Genomic DNA, 23,556 nt, shown 5'->3' on the forward strand with positions numbered 1-23,556 from the left:
GATCTAAAAAGCACAAGAAACAAAACATACAGCAATAATGGCAGTCATTTCTTCCTGAGAATAAGCAGCCTTGATGGGGATATTGGACGACATGATAGAAGGTAACATGGGAGTAGTTCCACCAAGCGACTATTAACACAGACCCAAGAATCAATAAAATGCAGGTTGAGATAGGAGAATGGCAATGAAATACGCAACGAGTCCTTCAGATAAAGGGCAGAGTTTAGTAATACCAACAGTACTAGCAGTGATGGTAACTACTAACTGATGCCAGCAGTGATTCTACGAGCAATAATAAGTTGAAGTTGGAATTTAGTTGATCATTTGGTGGCTGTTATGAGTAAATTGGGGTCTGGTCGCTATCCTGTAAATCCAACTCAGACGCGTTTATCAATTACAAAATCCGCTCTGGCTATCGGAATTTAAAGCTTTGATTTGTAATTACAGCCATTCTTCTTCAACTACGTGCATTGCTTCTATTTACAAAGATGTCCAGTAGTGCCAATTCAAAAAATCCTTCATTGATTCCTGCCCATTATCGTGCTGTTCATTCTAATGAAACCCCCTACTTTAAAAACACCGCTGTTCAAACCAATCGTATTGTTGGTGGTCTGTTACTTGCTGGTGCTGCTATCGTATGTGCCTGGTCTGTTCTTTTTCTTTTTCCTGCTTCAATTTCTAATGATTCACCAAATGCCGACTCTCCTATCTATGGAATCACCTTGGATGCATTCAACCAAGGCATCCAAAAATGCAATGATATTCGCTCCGACATTCTAGCATCTTTACCCACGAGCTCCGCTCGTCCTCATCCTCATCCTCATCCTCGCTCTCGTAATCCTCGCATTGATTTGGCTGGAAAAGATGCTCCTGTTCACGTTCTCATCTCTAACGCTACTCTCTGGAATGGTGATGGCAGTGTACAAGCCAATACCGACATCCTCTTGAAAGATGGTCTTGTTGCTCAAGTCGGTACTGTTGGGTCGCTTTCCATTCTGAATTTGAACAATGTCAATACTATTCATGCAAACGGTCGCTTTGTTACACCCGGTCTAGTGGATATGCATAGGTATTTAACCGCCTGCTTTGGCCCGCGTCCTGTTATGTGGCTTTATTGCACAAGTTTATCGTGCTTGTATTATTTTTGAATCTGATTCTCATGCACCAAGTCTTGCCAGCTACAGCTGTGAATGCTTGGGATTCAGTCAACTATCCAACCTTCACATTGAATCAATTTTATTTTTGCTAAACCCATCTCACTAGTATTTTGATGGGTATATTCTAACCCCAACTATTACATTTCAAAATGTTACTAGTCATATGGGTCTTGATAGCTGGCCCGAGTTGAAAGCTCACTCTGATACCAATGAAGACAGTACCACTCGTATTACTCCACAACTACGCTCCTTGGATGGGTTCAACCCGTGGGACACGGCCATCAAGATCATCAACTCTGGTGGTGTCACTACATCGCTGGTCCTTCCTGGATCGCGTAATCTAATGGGTGGTGAAGCCTTTGCGTTCAAGCATCACATGTCTGCTAAAAATAGCTCTGCTGACATGCTTCTTAATGCTGGCATGTCCAAGGCCGATGGGAAAAAATGGCGTTGGATGAAGATGGCATGTGGTGAAAACCCTAAAAATCTAGATAGTAGCGCTGCGGATGGTCCCATCTATCCTACTACTAGAATGGGCTCTGCTTACTTGTTTCGTCAGGCTTTTGCTGATGCTACCCAGCTGGTACATGATCAAGATGACTGGTGCTCGCGTGCACAAGTAGCCCAAGACCAACTGGGTCCCTTCAAAGCACATAGATCCATAAATAGCCGATTTCCTTCAAGCCTACATTTGGAGAGTTTGAGTGCTTTACTGCGTGGAAATGTTATTTTGAATGTTCATTGCTACGAGGTAATCTAGGAATTTAAAATTCCAGCTATTCAAATTACATCTCATCATTAACCTTTTTGCCTAATAGACATATGACTTGGAAATGATGGTTCGCTTGTCGCATGAATTCAATTTCAAAATATCTGCATTTCATCATGCCTTGGAGGCTTGGCAAGTGGCCGATCTATTGGCAAAAGAAAATATTGCTGCCGCTATTTTTGTAAGTTATTTGTAATCTATATTTGGGCTAGTCAGTATTTCAGTTGCAAAATGGTTTACCAATCAAACCAAACATGTCTTGTTTATCCATCTGAAATACGACTGATTACAAAAATACATTTATACAGGCCGATCATTGGGGGTATAAACAAGAAGCATACTCTACTTCGGTCCATGCTGCTCAAATTCTTTCTAAAAAAGGTGTCAAGGTGGCATTCAAGAGCGATCATCCTGTTTTGAATGCTCAGCATCTTATCTTTGAAGCTGCAAAAGCACATCACTATGGTCTATCCGACACACTCGCACTTCAAGCCGTTACATCTATCCCAGCTAAACTCATAGGCCAAGAGCATCGTATTGGACACATTTATCCTGGATATGATGCCGATGTTGTGCTTTGGGATAGGTAACTTGCAATATATATGGTAGCTGCAATACTTGGAGTTGTACACCTTACTAACGTATCAATTGCATAAACTATGACTTTTGACATAGAAACCCTCTTGATATTGGAGCTCATCCACTAAAGGTTTTTGTAGATGGCTATGAAACTTTTAAACATGCCAATTATATTGAAACCATGGACACACCAGTTGAGCGGACTGACGCGCTTCCCATTCAAGGTAGCAAGTCTCCAAAGCCATGGACATGCAATGTTCCTATCGGCGTCAACACTACATACACACTTCAAAACTACTCGCATGCTCTCTTGTCACCGAGCTCACCTCCATCTCAAGAAAATGATAGCATAGTGATTGAAAACGGTAGCATCACCTGCATTGGCCACTGCGTTGCCAAAGGTAGCTTGGTTAACCTCAATAAGTTTTGGATTTCCCCTGTAAGTTGGATTTATGTTGCTTAAATATAGAAATAGCAAATGTTTAATTACCGTGTTTATTTTTATCTCGTCAATACTGATATGTATCTAGGGTCTCATTGCTGCAGGTGTGCATCTAGGACTTGAGGAAATATCTGCTGAACCACTGACTTCGTCTGGATCTTTGGAAAAATCTGATACCATTTCTATTCAATCTCCAAAAAGAGCACTACAAATTGGTCGTAAATGGTCCAAAGAACTGGATGCTGCATTTATGGCTGGTGTGTTTTGAATCCGTAAACACTTTTTTTTAATTCTCAACGATGGAACTGTCAGTTGACTATTAAATGTATTATTAGGTGTAACAACGTCTATTTCCGAGTTTAGATACGATGGCATAGCTGGTTCTGACAGTGTCGTTTTTCGCACAGGTGGAACTGATCCAGTTGACGATATTTTAAAAACTGATTATGATGTGTACAACTTTGCCATTGGGCGTCAAACTATCAGTTCAAAGGGGCTTCAGTCTAGCATTGCCGGACATTTACTGGCAGTTGAAAATTTTAAGCATTCCAATCACTCTAGCAAGAGTGTTGCCATCAAGGTAAATTGTTCAAGTTATTTTTTGCTAATCACCTGGTGGTTGAATTTGGCACCAGTATTGATTGCTATACAAATATAGGTTCGTGATGCACATACTATTCGTAGACTAGTTTCTATGATTGATGATAAAGATATTCTTGTTGGAGCAGTAGAGGCTTGGGTTGTGAGTAGATACATATTGTTGCATCACCTTGTTAAATTTAATGCTTATTATTTATTTGTTTTTATAGCATGCTGATAAACTCTCAGGAAAAAATGTCATATTTGCTCCAGCTCGATGTACACCAAGTTCATGGTTTACTCGACAATGTCTCGAACCTTCGCGTACCCCTTCAGCCTACTCCATTCTAAAAGCAAACAATGTCAATGTTGGTCTTTCTGTTTCAGAAGACAACTTTGTTCGAGGATTAATATGGGAAGCTGGATGGGCTGTATCAGATCGTAACGCCAATCTGACTGATTTTGAATTTGCTCAAGAAAGTGTTGGGTTAGTGTCGTGGAATATTGCTCGCATGTATGGGTTTTTGGATCGTGTGGTTCTTCGTGTAGGCGGAAAAGCACATTTTGTGATATTTGATGATGTGCCAGGAACGTTTAAAGCTCATGTGCGTGCGGTTGTGGATCAAGAGTTGATCGAGTGCAACCCTAACCAGACGTGAGTGTCTTGCGCAATGAGCTAAAGCGGTTATATGGATCTGCAATACGTTGGCTTTTGTTAAAGATGTGTTACTCTGCCATGTGTTGTCTGTTCTCACTTGGATTTGCTGGTTGATCGCTGGTGCTTTACTTTTGCTTATAGTGGAAATATATATCGAGTATATTCTTGAGCCAGAATGTTTGGTTTATTTATACGTTTGCTTCTCCAAACCCTATTATAAATCACACTGTTTTCCAATACGTAAGCAATTGCTTGCTGAAATCAAGTTGGTGCTGAACATAATCATCTAAAATAGAAGACAGATCTGTCGCGCGCTCAGATATGTGGCGAGTATACTCTTTTCTCAATGAGTCGCTTAGTCGTTTAAATGTATCACGGCAATCTGATTCAGTCCGTTTTGCCTAGACAAAAAATATGAGCACAGTTTTATAGATCGTTCATGGCAACCACCATACTAATAAAACAATATGCTTACATCTGCCAGTTCATCCAAAGCTGCATCAACTTTGTCTTGTCGAATACTACTAGATGTGCGAAGTCGCTCCATCGCTTGCATTTTCTTTTGTGTATTTTTGCAGCTTGCTTCATATGATACCAGTGCGCTGCTACGATGATTAAGAGAAGTCTGTCAAAATGCAACAAGTCAGTTTTATGTCTACGCTCCAAAAGTCGATTTCAATATATATTCAACCATCAGGCAGTATACATCACCTGTGCTCCCATATTACTACGAAGCAAAAGCAAACACTGGTCATTCAGCACATTTTGGCGATAGTTGATCTGGAGCATATGAAGCTGAATGAGTATTTTAAAATAATTCACTTGAAATCAAATAATATACCTCATTTGCAAGAACTTCATCCTCGACGGCAAAACATTTTGCAGTTTTTTGGAACGGACTGGATAGATTTGTATGTGTATTCAGCCCGACATATTAAAAATGAATAAAAATGCAATCCAAACATAGTATTCAGATTTGAAAACAACTTACACAGCAGCTACAGGAATTTGGTCTATTCCTACAGTTGCTAATTTATATGATACATCCACAGAGGATCGACCAATATCTACCAATAATAGAACCCAATTTGGTCAGCACAACACTTTAAATAATCGAGCTTTTGACATGCCCATTGCAAGATTCGTCAACTGTAAATACAAACCACATGCTATTACCTGACAAAACTATAGCAATCTTTTCATTGATACGGCCAATAGCAGAAAAATATGCTTCACAGGCTTGAATTTCCTGTTTGGCATTTTCAAAATAAACATCGATTTCTTTTGCTTCTGTTGCCAATGCAAATGAAAAAAGAGATTTTTGTTCTTTTACTCGTCGTACTACCGGAGGAGATTGTGCTGGAGCAAACTAGAGTGAACAGGGATTAGATTAGTATATAGCGCATCTGATTGCTTTTAGCAAATTTATGATGGATTGGTACATAGGATCCAACCACAATAAATGTGCATAATTAAATAGATTTGCAATCCAAATCTTACAATAAACTCGCTTTCAATAAATAAACGAGTACCATCAGCAATTCTAAGCTGCTCATGTCGAGAAAGACGAAGCAAGAAACGTTCTAATGCAGTACGAACAAGTTCTAGATTAGCTGATTTTGGAGGAGCTGCTGGACCAATATATTCTGGACTAGTATTCATGAGATGCAAATGTAGACGGTCAAACTCGGAGAGTGTTCGGGTAAGTGAATAGTTTTTGCGAGCGTACTGGGGCAGATTAGTCTTTACATTTGCCAAAGAAATAATAAAAAAAGGTTATTATTGTCAGGATAGATTCCGACTGATAATTCGGCAGTGAAATGCTACAACTCGAGTAATTTTGGGATTGAACCCGAAGCCAGGACAGGAAGTCAAGTAGATATTCAAGAGCAAGCGAGTCATTCCGACATGCTCACTACCCTTGAATGAATTGTAGATACAGACTATTTGAAGCTAAATCCATTGGGTTTACTCTAGACTAAATGTGTACTCACCGACACTGACAACAGGACTGAGATATCGGTTCCACTGTCTGTTGGTCGAACCAGCTGAACAGTTGCTTCAAAGAAAGGATTGGATTCAATCACTTGAAAGTCATCCATGGTGTATATGCAACTGTGTTATCCAGATAATGTGGTGTTGAGAATGGCAAGCAGTTGACTTGTTTGTCAGGCACACCAGAACTGCAGTCAACTGTTATTGGTCCAAAGAAGAAATCAAATGCTCAAATTCTTCGCATTCAGTTCATTCAATTCATTCACTGGCATCATGACGAGTCGGTATTTGGTTGCAAAAATATTAGTTTTTATTTCAGTTTGGTTTTGAGAAGATCGATGCATGTCATTGCATCCTCCATAGAGTCATGTCCGTTTTCTCCTGTTTGTACAAACCGACCAAGTATTTTGGATGCCAATGTTCGCAGCGCTTGACGGTATGGAAGTCCGTTTGGATGAGGAAACACTTTTACAGTATCAATGACTTGTGTGTGCTTAATCTATTAAAAATAGTGTAATTAGATTATGACTGCTTATATGCTGCATTCGTCTATATGCATGCAACATTCAAGTCTGGCTGTGGGAATAATAAGCTTACTCGAAGTGCACGCAGATCATTCTCCAAGCCATGACCAATAATGATTGTGCTTGTGCTAATCAGCTTTCCTAGCTGCTGTTGAATGTCTTTCAAATTATACTTTGCACTATCCAACGAAGTTATACCCGACCATCGTGTATTCAGATCGAGAATTGGATTGCAAGGTATACACAGCTCATCAAACACTCGATTGCCATTCCAATCTACTACAGTTACTCTGGTTAGCTCCATACCACCTGTTGTATACGACTAAGCATTGAATAAAAATAAAAAGATCCCGTCAGTTAAACGTAAGAGCTCGCCTAAACTGTCAAACTCGTGGCATGTTTACCATTTCACAGTCAAGTGCAACAACTGGTAGAGCATTCAAGGTATTTGAAGGCAATTCAATAAACGGGATCTAAAATTAAACAATGGTCAAAATTAAGCTCAAATGCTACAATATAATTTGATAAATGTACTGCAACTAGCCATCATGAACTCGGCTTACTCGCTCATTCAACTGTGCATTTGATTCTTCCTTGAATACGTGTGGTCCCATTGTGCATCCTGGAGTTCCTACTGGAGTGGAGCAACATGATATCAATCGTTCTTTTTTGGCTACAATATTACAGTATCGTGCATTGTCAGCCAAAAAAACATATCAGTATGTCATCTAAACATTCAAATTGTAATATAGTTTTGCATCTTTAAAAACACACCATCTACAAAAACCATTCGCCATCGGCCATAATGATACATGCACGCTGTTTTGTCATATTCTTCCAAAGGATATTTGAGAACGAAAGGATTGCCACATCGATCGCAATCATACTTGACTAATTTACAAGCACTATTGCTTTTGAGCAATGGTTCTGCATCTACTACTAAATTGTCGGTTGCCACAGTCTTGTCTATAGTCTGATGTTTCTCATGACTAATAGCTGATTCATCTTTTGCTTCTATGACTGGTTTGCTATCTGGTTGATCAAATGGCCCAAGTGGGTATCCGAGCGTTTCCAATTCTTCGAGTGTGTGAATAAATGGCCCGAGTAAATCTACATTCACTTTAGACAAGGAATCAATGGCTTGTGGCTCAACCCATTCGCCAGATATCCCAATATCAAGAACACCTGTAGACACAGGACGCTTTATCAGCTGTCTCAAGACAGTTGCAGCCATCATAGTATAAGTCATTGCTTTACTGGAATTATGCAATATGGATTCTTGCCTATCCATCATGAACATATTATTAGCTCTTATACCAAACAAGAGATCTAATGCGCAGATCTAAATTCGAGCAAAAATGACTAGAAATAACCTACTTTATCGCATCATCGTGCGCAATTGATGGCAATTGATTCAATATGGGTTTATAAATACGCAGAAATTGGTTATAGAAACTTGTGAGGATTTTCTGTCGAACATCTTTTTTGACTTTAGAATGCAAGCTTGGTTGGATTTTTGGTATTCCCGATACTGCTCCAGGCATCTGTTAAGCATGTATATCGAATGAATATTAACATCAAAAAACAGTCGAGATGATTTTGATGAATACTTGCCGGTGAGATTTCTGGTTTGGCAGGGCTTCTAGAACCCAAATGTTGCTGCATCACTAAAGATGTAGCAGCATTTGAAGAATCTGGCAAGGACTTTGAGTGTGGTGAAGCAATCTCGTATCTAGACAAGGTTTTTGAAGTAGGACAGACAGCAGCCAAAGTATTTGCTGATTTATTTACAGTCACAACTTGAGATTGTGTTGAATTCATGACTGCCGAGTCGCACGGTTTCTATAAACACAATTATCAAGATATCTTCATACAAAGATTTAGCCAGTAAAAAGTCGACTTACTGGTGCCAACAACGCAGACGATTGGCTGCCCAAATAAGACTTTGTGGATGCAGTTCTATTCCTGATCGTTGCTTTGTGTTCGCAAGCCAGTAGTAATATAAACAGATTTAACATACAATAGCATGAATTGCATGCAAGATATTTTGATACCTGTTGTAGGAACATGACTAGTCGCTGCAGTGATTGTTGGCTTGTTAGAATCCGGATCAACAGCAGGTCGTTTTGAAGCTACTGGATCCAGTACTGCCTGTCTTGGTCGTTTTTTGACTGTCTTTGGAGATCCATCTTCATTCGGAAATGCTTCGTTGACCACTTTTATGTGTGGCAGTCTAGCATTTGCAGATGTATCTGGCCTATGAGAAAAAAAGCAATGATACTTTCGAGGACATAACTCTTCACCATATGGACACCGAATGTTTCTAAACCTCTCACTTGGAAACATGGCTGTAATGATTGCTCAGTGACTTGTTTGAAATAAAGATTTCGTTGAAATCCAGCAGTGAATTGTCGAGCGATTCTCTAGCCAAGGTGCTGCATTGGGATCAAGCATTGCGATCAAGCATTGCTAAACAAAGTCGTTGTATTCGCTTTTATTTTCAAACAGATTATTAGTAGCTGTAAACCATCATAGCTTTCAAAGTCAATGCAATCTTATCGAGTCGGAGCTTTTGGTTATTTCTCCGACATTCGAAACCATCAATTAGAATGTCAGATTTGCCTCGAGTCGGAGTTGCCATTTACCAACATATTTCCTATATTAAACTCTGAAACTACATTCTTTTTTTAATTCAGCCAACTTACTTTTTGTATTCATCACATTACTGAAGCCATGGTTCACCATCCAACACCATCCCACTCGCGTACAGATTTGTCACCAGCAGCTATCATACACATGTACTATAACTTGGCAACCACTGATTGCATCAATTTGCTTGCTCAAAATGAACAATATTTAAGAACCTCGTCAAATAGCTTTCACTACCAAACGCTCCAGCAACTTGGTTTGAACATTGCAGATTTGCTATCAGCAGTCAAGGAGCATATCGATCAAGCCTTGCAAGCATTACCAAGTCTAACTGACAGTCATTCAAGCTGGAAAGTATGCATGGAACAGGTTAGGCAGCACCATCAAGAACTAGTTCAACTAATACGCTCAATTCCCAACAATCCACCTTTAATCAATCATGATAAATCGTCACTGCCTAAAAAACAATCTAGGGTTGATGTGGAATCTGTTGAAATATACCAACATATTAATTCGGTACTGCAGATGCTTATAACCAACATATCTCAGTTTCAAATTCTGTGCAGCAGTGATATCTCCAGCCATGGGCTTGATACCATGTCTGCATATATAGCTAACGAGTCGTGTAATGCTGAATCAGAACCCTATTCAAACGATCCTGTTGCAATCATACCTCAATACAGCTGTAATGAAAGCCTAAATCATGCCATGATGTCAGGCATGTCCAGCATTCAGTCTTATGGCGTGATAGGACCAGGAAACTCAAACTATATGCAGGCCAATAATCTGGAAAGCTTATCCCAATTGGATAATCATACCAGTCTAACTGCACAGCAATACTTGTCAGAAATCATTACACCCGACTTATTACAAAGTATCAATCAAATGCATACTTCTCCAGAATCTACTTTGCCTGGTATGAACGACTCTAGTGAAAACGTAATATCATGCATCAACTCTGCACTTTATTGTTTGCAATCTATTATTGAGCTTTCTTCTCAACCATTTGATGCATCTCAAAGAAAAGATTTATACGATCTTGCCTACAACGCAATGCTGCACATTACCAAACTGCTTTCCCATTATCACATAGAATCAAGTTTTTCTGCAGAAACAACACAGCGTATTTCACAGGACTTGCAAGTGGCCAAAATAGAGGTGCAGGAAAAATCAGCATTGATGCAGCGGATCTACAACCAAAATGTCAAACTACGTGATCGATGTTCAGAAGTTTTAGAAAAGTCTAAACATCATAAGAGCAAGGGAAAGGAACTACTTGTAGCCACTAAGCATGCTACCGAATATGCCAACGATGTCAATGCTAGATACAAACAGCTCGATATTACGATTAAAAAAACGAACGATGCCAATTCAGCTTTAAAAATCGAAAATGAGCAATTCAAAAAAGAAGCTGCAATTGCCAATCAAAAAATTCAGGAATTGATGAATGAAAAAGTTGCAGCAGAACAAGCTTCTCGTGAACTTTCAAATGAAAAGGCTGCTACAAAGCAGAAACTTGAGCAACTTACACATGAAAAAGCTACTCTTGATTTACAAACTCGGGAACTGCAAGAAAAAATCGCTTTTTTACACAAGGAAATGGATAAAGCTCAAAAATCGTTTGATTGTGATTTGGTATCGTGTATATCGAAAATGGAGCAGAAATGCAAGAATCTAGATTCAAATATTCAAACACTCCAAAAGGAAAATGTAGCGGCCAATGCAAAAATAGCAGCACTTTTGAAACCTCAGTGTGATTGTGTGTTGAAGCATGAACCCATTGGTTTATTTGACAATACTTTATTGTCTGCCTCTTTTACCCAAGCTACAGATTCACAAAAAAAGATGCAATCATTCAAACCTGGTCGTCCGCTTCCTACGATTCCGTACTCCACAACCACTTCAGACTCGATCAACAAATTAGATTTATCTAGGTCAGACAAACTTTCCATTCAGCTAGCAAGCCAAAACAACCAAACTGGCCAATTTTTTAAAAATTGCAATATCTTCAACTATCGAGATCTTCCATGGGACAGTATTGAGAATGCGCTGAGTGCACATAAAGTATATTGCAGTTTGTTGAGTCGCCCCATTCAAATTTATTCCGTGTACCCGGCCATTTTGCGTAGATTTAAAAATAGACATATTACTGCTACAATTATCCAATCACACTGGCGAGGATACAAAAACCGTAAACAGTTCTATAAACATAGAAACAGACTTTTTGTTTGTGGAGAGCTTGTTGAAAATGAGGCATCATACCTACAACATCTTTTTATTTTGATCAAAGTACGTTACTGTTCATACATTTTTTGACCCTGTCTGCATACTCAAAATACTTACTTTTTTGACTAGTCTGCGCTTCCAATTAAAGAAATTCTAAAATCGGGTCAAAAAGGAGCACTATCCAGAACTAGATTTTGCAGTATCTTGCATTCCATTGAAGCAATCGCCAATGTAACAGCCACAATATTGTATAAAATACTCAAACGACTGGATGTTTGGCATGTCAATCAGACAGTCGGAGATGTATTTTTGAGAATGGTAACAATGCTGCTATGCACTGTTTTAAACTTTTTATAGTATAACTAACAAACCACTAACTGTATACCTATTTATTGTCACAGGTGCCCCATTTGATGTCATACAAAGCGTATATTGAGCAGTACTCTGAGGTTTTAAAATACTATGGGCTGCTTGGTAATGGATCTGTAAGTCTAGTATTTATTCACAAGTATGCCTTAGCGACAAAGTTGTCTTATAATATTTTACAGAGTTTAAAGTCAAATAGTCATCATGAACTTTTGGATCTTCTAATCACACCTGTACAACACATTCCACGATACGTTCTACTACTCAAAGTTAGTATTTTTATTTAAATGTAAACTGATGGGCAGTTTATAAACCAATTGATTTTGTAATTTGGACTGTTTAGGAGCTTATTAAAAACACGTCAACTCATCACCCTGATAGGCACCTTATACAGAAAGCATGTGATCAACTCCATCAACTAGTGTTGCAGATTGATGGGAACAGTATAGAAAATATGGAATTCATTTTGTCCGATTTTCCACAGGTAAAACAATTTTACAATTGGTGACCACAGGTGTTTCAAAATATCGATTAAATATTGAAATTTCATACAATGTAATAGTCACTTGAGCAAAACAAGCGATCTCTACTCTATTCAATTTCACTTGATGAAAACACTCAGACTATTGAAAAAGTAGCCAACGAATTTAGGATGGTAAATCGAGTGCTGTTGGTTTACTCTGATCTGATTATTGGAGCAGATGTAATGCCATCAAAAAACTCAACCCTCAAACAACTTCGATTTCAATGGGGATTAGCGTTGAGCGATGTAACTGCAATTGAATATAATCCAGCAGTTTTGAGTAGGTTGGATACGCTTGTTATAGCTGATATGTGGAAATATTAAACTCGTATTTTCTGTAGATGATAAAAAGCATAACTTGGGTGCTATGTGCATATCATGGAGATGTGATGAAAGATCAGGAACCTATTGTATTCCCTACATCAATTCCCAAATGGGACTATCATGGACTTTGGTAAGCTTTTTGTGCTATAATATCATGCACTTGATTGGTTAAAATGCTACTGTTTGTAATACTGGGATTTATACAGTCTAATATGCAAAGTTGACATGAAATTTTGGATTTAGAAAATTCAATCAACTTGGAAGAATGCTTCCAAATTTCCTGGCATGACAAACAAGCTGGGACTGATATCGCGGTCTTTGGTTGATACTACTGGTGAAAATATTAGAAATACGCCTTTTAATTTGCTGGGTGATGCATTCGGTCAAATCAACATACAAGATGATCAAATTAAATGCTGAATTAAACATTGAGATGAACGTTTTTCAAGGGCGTGAGCTACCAAAGAAATTAATCTTACTGGCTTTGTCTTGTCTGGCAAAATACTCGAGAGAATCCAGACGAAAAAATGGCAAGCCAAGTTTGTACTTCAAATTTACAAAAGACATGAAAGGACTGGTGCTGATATATATTTTTGTTTGGCAAAGATATACTGGCGTTGTTATTACACCTAGATTCAATACTGTACAATTTCATATGGGTTTTGGCCAAAACAATATGCCATGAATTCTCAAATTTTCAATTAAAAATATACTGTTGTTTAGTTCAAGATTCATTTAATTTTAACTTTGAAATAGATTAATCTATTGAGCTTGTATTCATATTGAAATGATGCAAGGCCAGATATTTGGTCAGAAATCTCATGAAGCGATTGGCATCAATTTACTGGATAGTACTCATTTTTTGGACTCTGAAACATTGCAGATTGACTGATTAAACATGGTTTCTAGCCACTCAACAAACTGCAATGTTGCAAGGCATGAGTATATATCGTCCATCCTTGAGCATTGCTATAAACCACTTTAAAGAATGGTCTTGTATGGCGTGTAATTACAACATCAAACAGCAATCACTGCAAGACAAATAGTGCTATATCTTGTGTGAATACGACTGTAATTGTTTAATCGCGAGTGTTGAATTCACGAGTTTATAGCTGTTTTATTATAGTATATGATGGTTCAACAAGAAAAAGTTGGTATAAAGGCGCCAGTAAAGGTTGGTTTACAATACCTACAAGATAAAATACATTTCGAGTCTCAATATCATTTCATCGATTAGAAATGGCAGGATTTAGTAGCTAAACTTTAAATAGAATGTCAGATCCAGCAGTGGTAAGCGTGTTTTGGCAGATGGAGGAGGTTTAACTCCATTACCATCAGAGGATCAAGGTATGCTGCGTTCATTATATTCTATTGTTTAAATGTATCTACTCGAGATACATCTGGACTAAACCATAGTGTTGTATCGTGTAACTGATACTGGCATGGCTAATCATCAATTTTTAGATTATTATAGTATATACCTGCCCACTATTCAGCGTGTTGGTCCAGAAGGTGTCAAATTGACACAGGATGCTGAGCAGATTCGCTGTACTGATGGTCAATCTAAAGTAGGCATCTCATTGAAAGCTGAAGAGTTGAAGATTCCATCGCCACTTGCCCAAAGTGTAGGTTTGATGATGCAATGTATAGATTGGCATGATATGCTATACTCTTGGCACTGAACGAATAATGGTTTGCGATTTTGATTTGAATTATAGACCCATACTAGCACAATAAAAGAATTTGTTGGGAATATCTTATCAAGACAAGATCAACTTTGTTCAACTCAGGTATTTGATCTAGGCAGATGTTTTGCGATACAATACTGAGTTTTAATCTTGTTGCGATTTCATCAAATATAGCCCGAAGCTCAAGAAAAATTGGAGAACCTTAAAAATGCCATCAATACTCACAACACATCCTTGATTTCGTTTGAACTGGACCATGCTTTGGCTTTGCCCAACTCAGAGGTGAGTTGCACATTACAATTTGAATCGGATGTTGAATCGAATACAAAAAAGGATTTGCAGTAACTCATGATATGCATTTTAACTCGTTAAAAGAATGTAGAGGCAACAGAAGCAGACCGAAAGTTAAATTACAAAATCCAACAAGGATTTATCAAGATCAAAGAGCTGGATGTTGTTCTTGTCGAAAAACTAGCTGTAGGTGGTATTTGGTTGCTTGATTCTTGATTTCGCGACTAAATGTATATACTTGTTCGTTCACCTGGTCTACCTAGACAGCACGGACGCTCAAAAAGGAAAGATTGATTAGAGATAGTGTATCTGGTACACCCAATACAGTTGGAACGCCTGGATCTATTTCCTACCATAATACACTTTCTGATGATGATGACGATTTTGAACTTCGAAGCGTGCATTCAATGGACAAAGATATATTTATAACCGAGCCCAAGCTTTCTATGCGTTCCAAAGTTGGTAGAGAGAGTCTGGGACAAAAACGAAAGCAAAGTAAAGTTTATGTTAAAACCTTTTTGATCCACTCAAATCTGCAAACTATATATGTTCAACTAAACATAACAATGCGGTTTTTATTCCAGATCCAATAGCCATTTCTAATGCCGAAAGTGGAAAATTAAAAAGTTATCAACAAGGGGATTTTATTTCTCGCAATATAATTGCAAGTGGATGCATCAAGATATTGCTTTAAAAATGGCAAGCCATCTAACATGATTTGGTTTTAGCTAGGACCGGATGCTAGATATTATAGTGCCATGACAGATGAGGAGATTGATCGCGTTAATCGGTTGATTGCAAACAACGACGATGAGCCAGACAAACCAGCTTCATCACATACTGTTTCAAAACAGCAAGTGGTATGCAATATAATACCTTGTGATTTAGAACTGAAGAATTTGTAGCTCACTTATCTGTTGGGTGTGCATAGATTGCATCAGTTGTAAGCCAGCTAAATACATTGCAATCCAGTTTGCTTCCTGAAGGAAATGAACTGACATTGCTTCAAAGAATAGACAAGTAAGCTGTGCATTTAAGCTGTATTCATTTATTCATTGGTCAAAGCCTAATGGTTAAACGGTTATTTTCAAGTCAACTATGTGATTTTGTTCCACAGGATCAATGGGAAGAACGATCATTGGTGTGGTCTACATCGACAACGCCTGGACACCATACACCAATGACAAGGAATTGGCTTAGAAGTGGAGCTCAATCCGCTGTTTTTTCAGATATTTCAAAAACTTCAAAAGGTACAAAACAACATTAGCCTATGCATGCCAATTGTGAATATAGCTCAAAGACTGCTTACAGATTGCTGCACCTAATTATAGATTTAGAAACGATTCTGCGCGATACAAAGCTTCCAACCTCGAGCATATCCGTTTTTTCAGATTTAAATCGTTTAAAGCAGATTGATGACCAACTGGAGCAACTTGACAATCAAGACACAAGGGTAAATGATATAAACTGCGTGCCTTTACTTTTTGGTCAGCACTGCAACTAACTTGTAACTGCATAGCCATTGACTCGGGAGGATTTGCAAATGTTGCTGTCTGATTATCGATGCTCTAATGTTCATCTCATTAATGGTGAAGAGCAGTCGTGTGAACTGCCTTGTTACGAAGAGTAAATCAATGAATATTAAATTCATGAAGATATATGTGACTGAAATATGAATTGCTCGTCTTTACAGCCATCGATAAAGAGTATGAATGAATAGATAAACAATAAATTGTCAGCAATTATCACTCTTGACGCTGTTTTGCAAATCTCGGTAGATTGTTGATTTGAATGGCAAGAACGTCCATGGATCGTGCCTTTTGCATTTCAATGACAATCTGACTTGTTGGTGCAGTCAGTTTGCTGATCCTCGATTCTTTAACGTTTCACTTGTAAAGTCTATGCTAATCTACAGCAGTCTCATACCATCAGAATACTTTCAAAACAAAATTGATTTGAAATATAAATATTGCATTTTCATTCCTTTTGTTCATCTTTAACCAATACTGAACAGAATGCCAGACAGGAAATCAGCAGCTCAGCACACAACGGATCAAGGCAGTCGGTCTCGTTCATCAACAAAGAATGAATATTCTAGAAGAGATAGAACAAATGCAAGTCCACATAGACGGAACAGCAATGCAAGTCCTACTCGTCGTCGTTCCAGGTCACCTAGACAATCAACTTCTGGTAAGATTGATAGATTTCAACAATGATGCAGTGTTGACAGGCAGCTGCCAACAACAGCTTGGTAGTACTGGATTTGTCTAATATGGTTTTATATCTGTTTTCCATGGCCAAACTGGACAGTTCGTGAAAGCAAACGGGACAGTACTAGAAATAAAGACCATCAATTTGGGTATGTAGTGCATCCACATGTCTAATACTAGACCACCAAGCTGGCATGGATAGATATAGGACATTTGAAACCAACATTATCCTAACATGTACTTTGTAATCTACCAACAGATCTCAGCACGCTAATCATGAAGACACATCTAATACCAAACCAGTATCAGCTCCAAAAGATGCACCTAATTTTTCAGTATCTGGAGCGTTGGTTGCTGATGTTAATTCATATAAAGGAGTCGTTTTAAAGTATAGGTGATTTCAATATTCTGAATCCAGTCAAGTATTTCAAGCTTGGTATTCACAGTATGAGTTCTCATGTACTTTTTAAATACAGCGAACCCCCCGAGGCAAGAAAACCTACGGAAAAGTATAGACTATACGTCTTTAAAGGAAAAGAACAAGTTGGTTCGTCTAGTTGAAATTTTAAAGTACATTGGTTTTACTTGAACTCATATTTTATTGTTTCGATTAGATATGTTGCATATATATCAGCAAAGCGCCTTTTTACTGGGCAGAGAGCGACTTGTTGCAGACATTCCAATTGATCATCCATCATGCTCTAAGCAACATGCCGTTTTACAATTTCGACAGATTGTTTCTACTGACGAAATTGGCCAGATTACAAAATCTACAGTGTATGTTATATGTAGTTTCTGATTGGTTGAGTTAGTATTTGAAAAAACAACTACTTACCTAATTTCTGACAGGCTTTACATTATAGATTTGAACTCTGCCAATGGAACATTTGTAGGTGGAAATAAAATACCACCATCTCGGTACTACGAGCTAAAACCATTGGACGTGATCAAATTTGGCTTTAGCACACGAGAGTATGTGCTTATGACTGAAGACATGGCTAAATGAAAGTGAGTTGGATAATATCCTTGGTTGCAGCATTTATTTAGTTATTTCCGGTATAAAATCAAAAGTTGACGTTGGATTAGAGTAATACTTTGATTATGATTTGAATTTAAGAGGCTGCTCATACGGTGGCCTTGGTGGACCCATATCCTCCACGAATCCAGACATGGATGATTTTTTTGGTTTGAGAATCTCTACTTCAACTGGATGTGTTGGTATCGCATCGCTACCTGGGTTTGTTTTGGGTTGGTTCGCTATGGATGCTCTACGACTTCCAGATTTGCTAGAGTTGGGAGAAGTCGTCTTTGAGAAAAACTACTTGGACACAAAGTTAATTATGTCTGGATTCATGTGACAAGAGCAAACATGAATGGTTTAAAGCCATAGGTTACAATCTGAATGACTCACATCGATATGGCTGCCACCTCGCGTATATGTTTTTAAGCGTAGTCTTTCTTTTTCTGCTTCGCTTACTGGTTGAAAGTCGGCTGGGTATCCTATTTCAAAGTGAAAGGCTGTTTAAAATGGATTCATGTACGATATGCACTGGGCATTGCGTTTTGCAAGAGTCACCTGAAAAATCTATCCGATCCAATGATGATCGTGATTTTGATTTACTAAAAAATGGATATATCTGCAGATTGAGAATGCTGTAGGTCAGTTATAAAGCCAAACATCAGATATTCCTACATTGGATCAGCTAATCGCTTTATCATATCTGCATCTCTCTATATATATTTCACATTAAATTACAATGACTATTAGCTAAACTGTGTAATTTTGAACAAATGTGTATGACAATTTAAAATGCAAGTGTCTTACCATACTCAAATTCAAAGATGAAGAGCGGGAAGTTGACAACTTATCCATGGATTTGAAAAGTTTGTTCATCTCACTATGCTTTCGGACCACCTCTAATTTGGCTTTGTATGCTGGAGGATATTGAGAGGGATCCGTAAGACGACTTGTGGCATCCTATATAACATGATTATCAATGCATCAATCAAGAGGGTGTAGCATATCATCAAGTATAAATACACCAGAATGTATTTTGAACACTTGGCAGACTTGGCCATATTATTTTCAGCAACTATGAGCAAGTTGTCATGGGATTATCAACCCATCATACGCTACCTTTTTGGATACATCAAACTTTGACATGCATCACGCAGTATGGATAATTGATTATGATTCAATAAGATTTATAAAATTACAGTAGTATTGACCAGAATGTTGAGATGCGTGGTTTAGACAAACACGAAGATTGAATGTTAGCAACGCAACGATACAGCTAAAATATTGATGGTGATTGAGTTGTTTAAAGATATTGAGATTGAATAATAAAAATCAAGTGCACAAGATTGTTCAACCATTACAAAGCACTGTGTTTCCTGATTGATAGAATCACCGTGTATGCATAAATATTAAGAAAACAATAAAACTACCAACAGCGACCTACATGATTTGATTTTGCACTCTGAAGAGTGTTTTGGTATCGCTTTTTTGCCAAAGTAGTGGTACTTCCAATAGGAGGAAGACGAATTGGCTCTAATATATGCGAAGCTGACAATGCCATGATATCATTATTAGTTTCGGGCTCAACCTCTGATTTCATAATGAATCCATCATCTTCAAAAATTGAAAATGTTGATCCAGTATTTTGCGATGATTTTGCCTTGTATAGACTTTGGTTAGTTTTGAATAAATTGTCTTCGGCTTTGTCGAGGCGAGCATCGATTTTTCGTTGGGCTTTTTTCAATACTTTTTCAATTTCTTTTGCTGCTTTGTTGCGATTGTCTAGATCTTCATCAGTGGCATTTCTGGTGATTGGGGCTATGGGTTTTAAAGGTGTTATACTTTGAGAGCTATTCATTTGCATAGTATTCCTTGATTCAAGAGGTCCAGTCAGGTCCAATTTAGAGCCAGGCCGATTTAAAAGGTTTGAGCGATGTCGAAGCTGAGTTTTTTGCATTTCCAAATCAGAGCAAGTCACAAACGATGAAGACTTTGGGTCATGCAAATGAGCAGTGCTGGTTTTGTTGACTGCCGCAAATTTGACATTATTGGTGGTTTTTGATCGAGGCAAGTTTCCTTTTAGACTAGCCAAAACTGTGCTACTATGAGTTTGCAGTGATGGGTTTTGCTCGTCCAAAACATCTTGTGATCCGCTATAAATTTCTTGGGATTCCATACTTGTTCTTTTAGTCAGAGATCGCATGATGTCAAGAGTTTTGCAAATAGGATTGCCTGGAGTTGGGCGAAATTAGTGGATTGAAATGCTAAAAGTATGAGAAAACAGGGTAGCAAAAGTTGAATTTAAATAAGCACAACTATAACTTTATCAGTTGGATCGTGGAGTTTATCTCTCTTTAACCCTAGAATGTTGCAGCTAGTTGAATGCCAAGTTCAATTTCATGGATGGAACCGTGGCGCAGATTGTGGATGTTTTAGTCAACCACGCGACGCGTTTTGCCACATGAATCACGTGATAAAGTGTAATTTCAGTTATTTTAATGTCAAATTTCGTATTCCCAATCTGTGCATGGAGATCGTGTTGTTCAAACAGAGCGACATTGGTGAACTTAATCTACACTCTTTTCCACCAAATACTGTATTTTTCAGTATTGTTTTTCAAGGCAATCAGATTGCTTTTGTCCAGTCAAAATCAACGCAATCCACCTAAAAAATACAAAACTTCAAATATGGATTTGCATCTAGTTTGCTACATCCATAAAAGTCAACAAAATCCCAACCATGCTAACAGTGACATAAACCCATAAGATCAAGTTTTGATTCAACTATTTATTAAAAGCTTGGCCCTGTGATTTTTCTTTGATAACTGGGATTATCGTTCCATTTGTATAACTCGATGGTTTATACTTGGTATCCATGTAAAAGCCAACTTGTGTTAAAATAGGTATTGTGTCAAAATAAAATAAGCAATAGTTGCAGCTGTGGAATAAAAATGCGTCATTCTGGTAATAAAACTGTTTGAAATGATCACAATACGACTGTTTTCACAATTGAAAGAGTACAGGTAGTTTTGAATGACAGATTACGACGACTGGAGTTTTGCCATTTGGTAGCTATTATATAAAGCTTTTGCAAAAAACGGATCCTATATTATTGAATAAAAGGGTTGGGTTACAATAGTGTATTCCAGTTAGATGAAAGCTTGGTGGTTTGAGCATGTACAAAAAGGCAATTTTTGTAATTCAAAATATAAAGATAATTAATCGTACTCTGACCAACGACAGCACTCTTGCGTAGAATTCAGTTTCATCCATTATTTCTCTGGAAGAAACTGGACCCATATGATCAATTCCGTTCCAAATGTCTATCATGTTGATTAATTGAACCGGCTGATGACTATGCAAATGCGATTTTTGATTCAACTGCTGCAAATGATGTGGTTTTGGGCTCACTCTAGACTGTAGCTGGATGGCTCCATTTAATACATCTTGGGGTGACTGATGTTGCTGATACGGAGCATTTCCAAATTGCTCAATTGGGTATGGGTTGTACTCGGGCGGCAACTGCGGATGGCTGACTATTGGGTATTGAGGCGGCTCCTGTGAGTATGGTCTGCGAGGAGGGCCCTGCTGAGCTAGTCTAAGTATCAAGCAAAACCGTGTATTAGATTAGCATCTATTAAAAGCAACTCGGTGCCAAAAAGCCTACTCTGAAAGATATACTGCTAAGCGCTGACGATCGGATGGCTCAAAGATCCATAGTCCCACAATCGAGTCTTTAATTATTTGAATCGAGTAAAGTTTCAAATTTAGTAGTCTGATGTGTATTTAACCAGATACATATTCATGGATTCAAATCATTTCATTGAGCCAAGCAAGTTTTTTTTGTAGCAGTTTGAATATCTATGCATACCATTTGGAAGTCTGTAAATGAGGTAATCACCCAGCATTTCAAACTGGAGGTCATTAGTTAGCGGGACAACCAGGTTTTCTGTTGACAAACGATTCATTATTACAAATGCATTGCGTGGCTCGATACTTCGTTGGTACACAAATATAGTGCCCTCAATTCCTCGTTTTGTCTAAATTGAAAAGTTTATGTCAAACACTATGGTTTAGTCAAACATTACACTATTCCTGCTGTGTCCATTGAGATGGTTTAGAATTCCAAGACTCGATGTATTCAAAAAGCAATTCGAGTGTTGACACGCGAACGATTGTCATGCAACATGACTAAAAAGATGCAGGTTTCTTGACAACGACTCAACAAGGCTGGTTAAATATGTTTTACATTTTAGACCAGACTGTCGATCTGATCAGAATCACTTGTATGACCAAACATCCAAATCAAGGGGTGGGTGTTATTATTGTGGGCAAGAGCAAATATGCCGAATTTAGAATTGCTGGGCACAATCGTACAGTTGGCAAATCGTTATAGGCCAGCAGTTTAGTATGAAAAAGATGATTTAAATCATTTGAAAGGGTATCACAACAAAGACTGGAGCCAACAGGCAGCATAGACAATACTGGAATAGATGATGCAAGAATGGAAACTGACCCAAGTCTGGGAACGAGATTCAAAGCTATATACTGTGACATGACTCGATGTTTCGCTTATAGACTCTATCAATGGGTCATGTCGACGAAGGACACTAAGGTTTAGAGCTCTTTTCGTGGATGCATAGTCAATTGCCATGGTTGAGTTGGTTGAAATCAAGGTCAAACCTCGCATTGTTTTGGAGGCTGCTTTTCCACAATAACGCAGCTGCCCAAAGTTGCATCATTGTAATTCCAGTGTATTAAACCATGCAAGATGCACTGGCAGCAGTAATAAATGAAAATCGAAATAGTATATAAACATGAGTTGCTTATAGATTTTTTTACATGTCGAGATTGCCAGTTTGATAGTATTCAGGCTGCTTTACAGCTGTATTCACGTAAATACAACTAAATATGGATATTGGTGTGTAATAAACAGCCAATCTCATGAAGCGATTGGCATCAATTTACTGGATAGTACTCATTTTTTGGACTCTTTGAAATATTTCAGATTGACTGATTAAACATGGTTTCTAGCCACTCAACAAACTGCAATGCTGCAAGGCATGGGTATATATCGTCCATCCTTGAGCATTGTTATAAACCACTTTAAAGAATGGTCTTGTATGGCGTGTGATTACAACATCAAACAGCAATCACTGCAGGACAAATAGTGTTATATCTTGTGTGAATACGACTAAATCAATTCATGACAGATATGCCAAATGACCAAAAAAAGTTGTTTGAAATCGGCCAAATTTAAACGAAAAACTTGCAAAGAAAAACGTCGACACAGGAGCAATCGTTTCTTGACTACAGTCAATCATGTTGGCAACGCTTACCAGACAATCTAAATATGCCAGGACTCATTTTGCATCAATATATAACGCACAGGGATCGTCACAGAGTTTCAGAAAAACTGAGTACATGACTGCGCTCAATGCTAGTGCAGCTGCCAATTCATTCAGTTTCGCACAATCCTGCAGGTTGTCAACTGCAAGTATTGTTCAGCAAGAAGAATCATTGTCAGTAGAGTCGAAAAACACTGCTGGTTTATCTGAC

At 38.1% G+C, this 23,556-nt stretch overlaps 9 protein-coding genes across 9 annotated transcripts; 4 read left to right on the forward strand and 5 right to left on the reverse strand.

Moving 5' to 3' along the window:
• Positions 1 to 476: 476 nt before the first annotated feature.
• On the forward strand, positions 477 to 4,357 carry BATDEDRAFT_34859 (uncharacterized protein). The gene is made up of 9 exons (XM_006677959.1): positions 477 to 1,069; positions 1,317 to 1,908; positions 1,976 to 2,107; positions 2,235 to 2,512; positions 2,602 to 2,944; positions 3,036 to 3,204; positions 3,283 to 3,527; positions 3,606 to 3,689; positions 3,757 to 4,357. The coding sequence occupies exons 1-9, from the start codon at positions 489 to 491 to the stop codon at positions 4,183 to 4,185; spliced, it is 2,853 nt and encodes a 950-aa protein (XP_006678022.1). The 5' UTR covers positions 477 to 488; the 3' UTR covers positions 4,186 to 4,357.
• Positions 4,358 to 4,405: 48 nt separating this feature from the next.
• BATDEDRAFT_87677 (uncharacterized protein) lies at positions 4,406 to 6,286 on the reverse strand (the record flags this gene model as incomplete). Its single annotated transcript, XM_006678189.1, has 8 exons — positions 4,406 to 4,585; positions 4,660 to 4,809; positions 4,896 to 4,979; positions 5,026 to 5,083; positions 5,176 to 5,251; positions 5,361 to 5,553; positions 5,685 to 5,927; positions 6,179 to 6,286. 8 exons carry the CDS (start codon positions 6,284 to 6,286, stop codon positions 4,406 to 4,408), a joined length of 1,092 nt encoding a protein of 363 aa, XP_006678252.1.
• A 203-nt stretch (positions 6,287 to 6,489) lies between these two features.
• On the reverse strand, positions 6,490 to 7,952 carry BATDEDRAFT_87676 (uncharacterized protein; the record flags this gene model as incomplete). Its single annotated transcript, XM_006678190.1, has 5 exons — positions 6,490 to 6,678; positions 6,777 to 7,025; positions 7,108 to 7,176; positions 7,267 to 7,376; positions 7,478 to 7,952. The coding sequence occupies 5 exons, from the start codon at positions 7,950 to 7,952 to the stop codon at positions 6,490 to 6,492; spliced, it is 1,092 nt and encodes a 363-aa protein (XP_006678253.1).
• A 710-nt stretch (positions 7,953 to 8,662) lies between these two features.
• On the reverse strand, positions 8,663 to 9,049 carry BATDEDRAFT_87675 (uncharacterized protein; the record flags this gene model as incomplete). The annotated part of the gene is made up of 1 exon (XM_006678191.1): positions 8,663 to 9,049. One exon carries the CDS (start codon positions 9,047 to 9,049, stop codon positions 8,663 to 8,665), a length of 387 nt encoding a protein of 128 aa, XP_006678254.1.
• Positions 9,050 to 9,436: 387 nt separating this feature from the next.
• Positions 9,437 to 13,211, forward strand: BATDEDRAFT_87886 (uncharacterized protein; the record flags this gene model as incomplete). Its single annotated transcript, XM_006678091.1, has 7 exons — positions 9,437 to 11,641; positions 11,708 to 11,881; positions 11,980 to 12,063; positions 12,288 to 12,428; positions 12,507 to 12,747; positions 12,809 to 12,921; positions 13,035 to 13,211. The coding sequence occupies 7 exons, from the start codon at positions 9,437 to 9,439 to the stop codon at positions 13,209 to 13,211; spliced, it is 3,135 nt and encodes a 1,044-aa protein (XP_006678154.1).
• A 712-nt stretch (positions 13,212 to 13,923) lies between these two features.
• BATDEDRAFT_87887 (uncharacterized protein) lies at positions 13,924 to 16,400 on the forward strand (the record flags this gene model as incomplete). The annotated part of the gene is made up of 12 exons (XM_006678092.1): positions 13,924 to 13,965; positions 14,063 to 14,138; positions 14,256 to 14,416; positions 14,510 to 14,581; positions 14,654 to 14,761; positions 14,855 to 14,956; positions 15,034 to 15,265; positions 15,355 to 15,396; positions 15,503 to 15,630; positions 15,888 to 16,020; positions 16,102 to 16,223; positions 16,290 to 16,400. 12 exons carry the CDS (start codon positions 13,924 to 13,926, stop codon positions 16,398 to 16,400), a joined length of 1,329 nt encoding a protein of 442 aa, XP_006678155.1.
• An 894-nt stretch (positions 16,401 to 17,294) lies between these two features.
• Positions 17,295 to 17,986, forward strand: BATDEDRAFT_10671 (uncharacterized protein; the record flags this gene model as incomplete). Its single annotated transcript, XM_006677689.1, has 4 exons — positions 17,295 to 17,374; positions 17,457 to 17,527; positions 17,595 to 17,757; positions 17,830 to 17,986. Coding segments are annotated over 4 exons (471 nt in total), but the record flags the coding sequence as incomplete, so codon positions are not given.
• Positions 17,987 to 18,079: 93 nt separating this feature from the next.
• BATDEDRAFT_24138 (uncharacterized protein) lies at positions 18,080 to 20,201 on the reverse strand (the record flags this gene model as incomplete). Its single annotated transcript, XM_006677855.1, has 6 exons — positions 18,080 to 18,298; positions 18,392 to 18,480; positions 18,557 to 18,633; positions 18,674 to 18,711; positions 18,806 to 18,958; positions 19,443 to 20,201. 6 exons carry the CDS (start codon positions 20,199 to 20,201, stop codon positions 18,080 to 18,082), a joined length of 1,335 nt encoding a protein of 444 aa, XP_006677918.1.
• A 1,459-nt stretch (positions 20,202 to 21,660) lies between these two features.
• Positions 21,661 to 22,651, reverse strand: BATDEDRAFT_10878 (uncharacterized protein; the record flags this gene model as incomplete). The annotated part of the gene is made up of 3 exons (XM_006677707.1): positions 21,661 to 21,731; positions 21,869 to 22,037; positions 22,514 to 22,651. 3 exons carry the CDS (start codon positions 22,649 to 22,651, stop codon positions 21,661 to 21,663), a joined length of 378 nt encoding a protein of 125 aa, XP_006677770.1.
• Between the last annotated feature and the right edge of the window lie 905 nt (positions 22,652 to 23,556).

The sequence above is a fragment of the Batrachochytrium dendrobatidis genome, assembly GCF_000203795.2.
Source record: "Batrachochytrium dendrobatidis JAM81 unplaced genomic scaffold BATDEscaffold_4, whole genome shotgun sequence".
NCBI lineage: Eukaryota > Fungi > Chytridiomycota > Chytridiomycetes > Rhizophydiales > Batrachochytrium > Batrachochytrium dendrobatidis.

What these genes read in the sequence shown, in the direction of transcription:
- BATDEDRAFT_34859 (XM_006677959.1), top strand. Translation starts at nt 489, where the DNA reads ATGTCCAGTAGTGCCAATTCAAAAAATCCTTCATTGATTCCTGCCCAT. An exon ending in GGTCTAGTGGATATGCATAG is followed by an intron (nt 1,070 to 1,316) that starts GTATTTAACCGC and finishes AAATGTTACTAG; the next exon opens with TCATATGGGTCTTGATAGCT. An exon ending in TGAATGTTCATTGCTACGAG is followed by an intron (nt 1,909 to 1,975) that starts GTAATCTAGGAA and finishes TTTGCCTAATAG; the next exon opens with ACATATGACTTGGAAATGAT.